The following is a 1,494-nucleotide window of genomic DNA, read 5'->3' as shown; positions in this document are numbered from 1 at the left end:
GGAGAAAAGTGAAGAAAGAAGCCAAGTGAGATTGGAACAAAACAGAGTTGGAGATGGGGCTGGAGATGTTAATGAGATCAAAGCATTTTTATGTTGGAAAGACATGAACAAGTAAGCTAGAAAGGTGAGGGTGTGTGTGAAGGGAGGCAGGTTTTAATAAAACATTTTTGAACTGATACGTTATTTATAGGCTATGAAAAAAACAAGGTCTTCCCACGGGAGTGGCTGGATGAGGCAGAATGATGAAGTTTTCTGGAGGTGAAGAGGCAAAGAGACGAGTGGCCAGGGCGTAGAAGGACTATGAACATAGACATTGATGGAAGGGCTGGAGATAGAGAGGAAGACAAGGATTCATCATCACCGATGAGTGAACAGAATCCCAGGAGGGGGTAGCAGTCAGTAATTAGGAGAGGAAGAATGAACTTTTAGAAAATGTTCGTAAACAAGTGGGAGAGGCTGGAGGAGTGTGATATCAGTACTATGGTTCTGAGTGATCAGGTAAAATATAATAAGGAAGCAAATTTTGAAATTTATAGTAAGGTAATTTCTTTCATACCCATAGACTGCTGATCACCAAAGTTTTTCAAATTATATACAGTTATTTATATATATTATGTACTATGTTATTATTGTATTAAAGTTATATATATATTACTATAATATGTTATTATATTATGCTATAATAAATACAATGTAAACACCATACAATAGTTTTTGATATCAGTCACCATTAAAATTATTAATTATAATTTAACCAATGAGACCAAAAATATAATTTCTATTTTGACAAATTTACATACAGTTCTACATATCTGATGGTACTTTTGTTCCATATAACTTCTAATGCAATGTGTAATTTTTATTCGTTTTTCTTTTCCTTTAAGACCTCAGACATGGCATGGGGACATCCTCATTAAGCAGTCTTTAAATTCAATCTTTTTCTCGTTTACTTTAAACAGGAAGATTTTGATTTATGAAATATGTTTCAAGGTTATCAAAGATCATGGCATACATATTAAAGCCACATTTTCACAGCCAAATACTGAAAGGTATTTTGTGAAGGAGGTAAACTATAAATAAGCAGCTGCATGACAACTTCCTTTGTAGTTTTCCACAGACTCTGATTAAATGTCACTATCAGATGTTTGTTTTTAACCGAAAATCTTGCCTGGAAGTTCTTAAACTGGGTAACCAGCAGTACACTTTTACTAATTCCACTCTGCAAAAATTTTACCTTGATTCATATCTATCATTCTCCTACAAAAGTTTGAGATTTATTCTTCAGGTCGGTGAGTATGATTGCTTTCACTTATTTGCTCTCTCTACAAGTTAAAAATGTAGGTCACTCTTTGACATTAATGTCAGCTTTTAACGAGAAGGTAACAAATGGTAGTTTCGGGGGTAAATAATTTCTGTAAACATATGTTACATGTTCATTTTATAAACAACAGCATGAGGTTGAATCCAGCTATCCTTTTTGCTTTTTTTTTTTTT

General features: G+C 33.5%; 1 protein-coding gene across 1 annotated transcript in view; it reads left to right on the top strand.

The window, feature by feature from the left end:
• Positions 1-6: 6 nt before the first annotated feature.
• The window catches only part of LOC111819392 (killer cell lectin-like receptor subfamily I member 1), a 17,280-nt gene continuing 15,792 nt past the window's right edge, over positions 7-1,494 (top strand). Inside the window, exon 1 of the mRNA XM_023725843.1 lies at positions 7-1,289. Coding sequence (XP_023581611.1) covers positions 1,142-1,289 — 148 coding nt within the window. The 5' untranslated portion in view covers positions 7-1,141. The remainder of the gene's footprint in view (positions 1,290-1,494) is intronic.

The sequence above is a fragment of the Trichechus manatus genome, unplaced genomic scaffold (genome assembly GCF_000243295.1).
Source record: "Trichechus manatus latirostris isolate Lorelei unplaced genomic scaffold, TriManLat1.0 scaffold00472, whole genome shotgun sequence".
Taxonomy (NCBI): domain Eukaryota; kingdom Metazoa; phylum Chordata; class Mammalia; order Sirenia; family Trichechidae; genus Trichechus; species Trichechus manatus.
The sequence above is the reverse complement of the archived record's forward strand: the minus strand, read 5'-3'. Positions and strand labels throughout refer to the sequence as shown.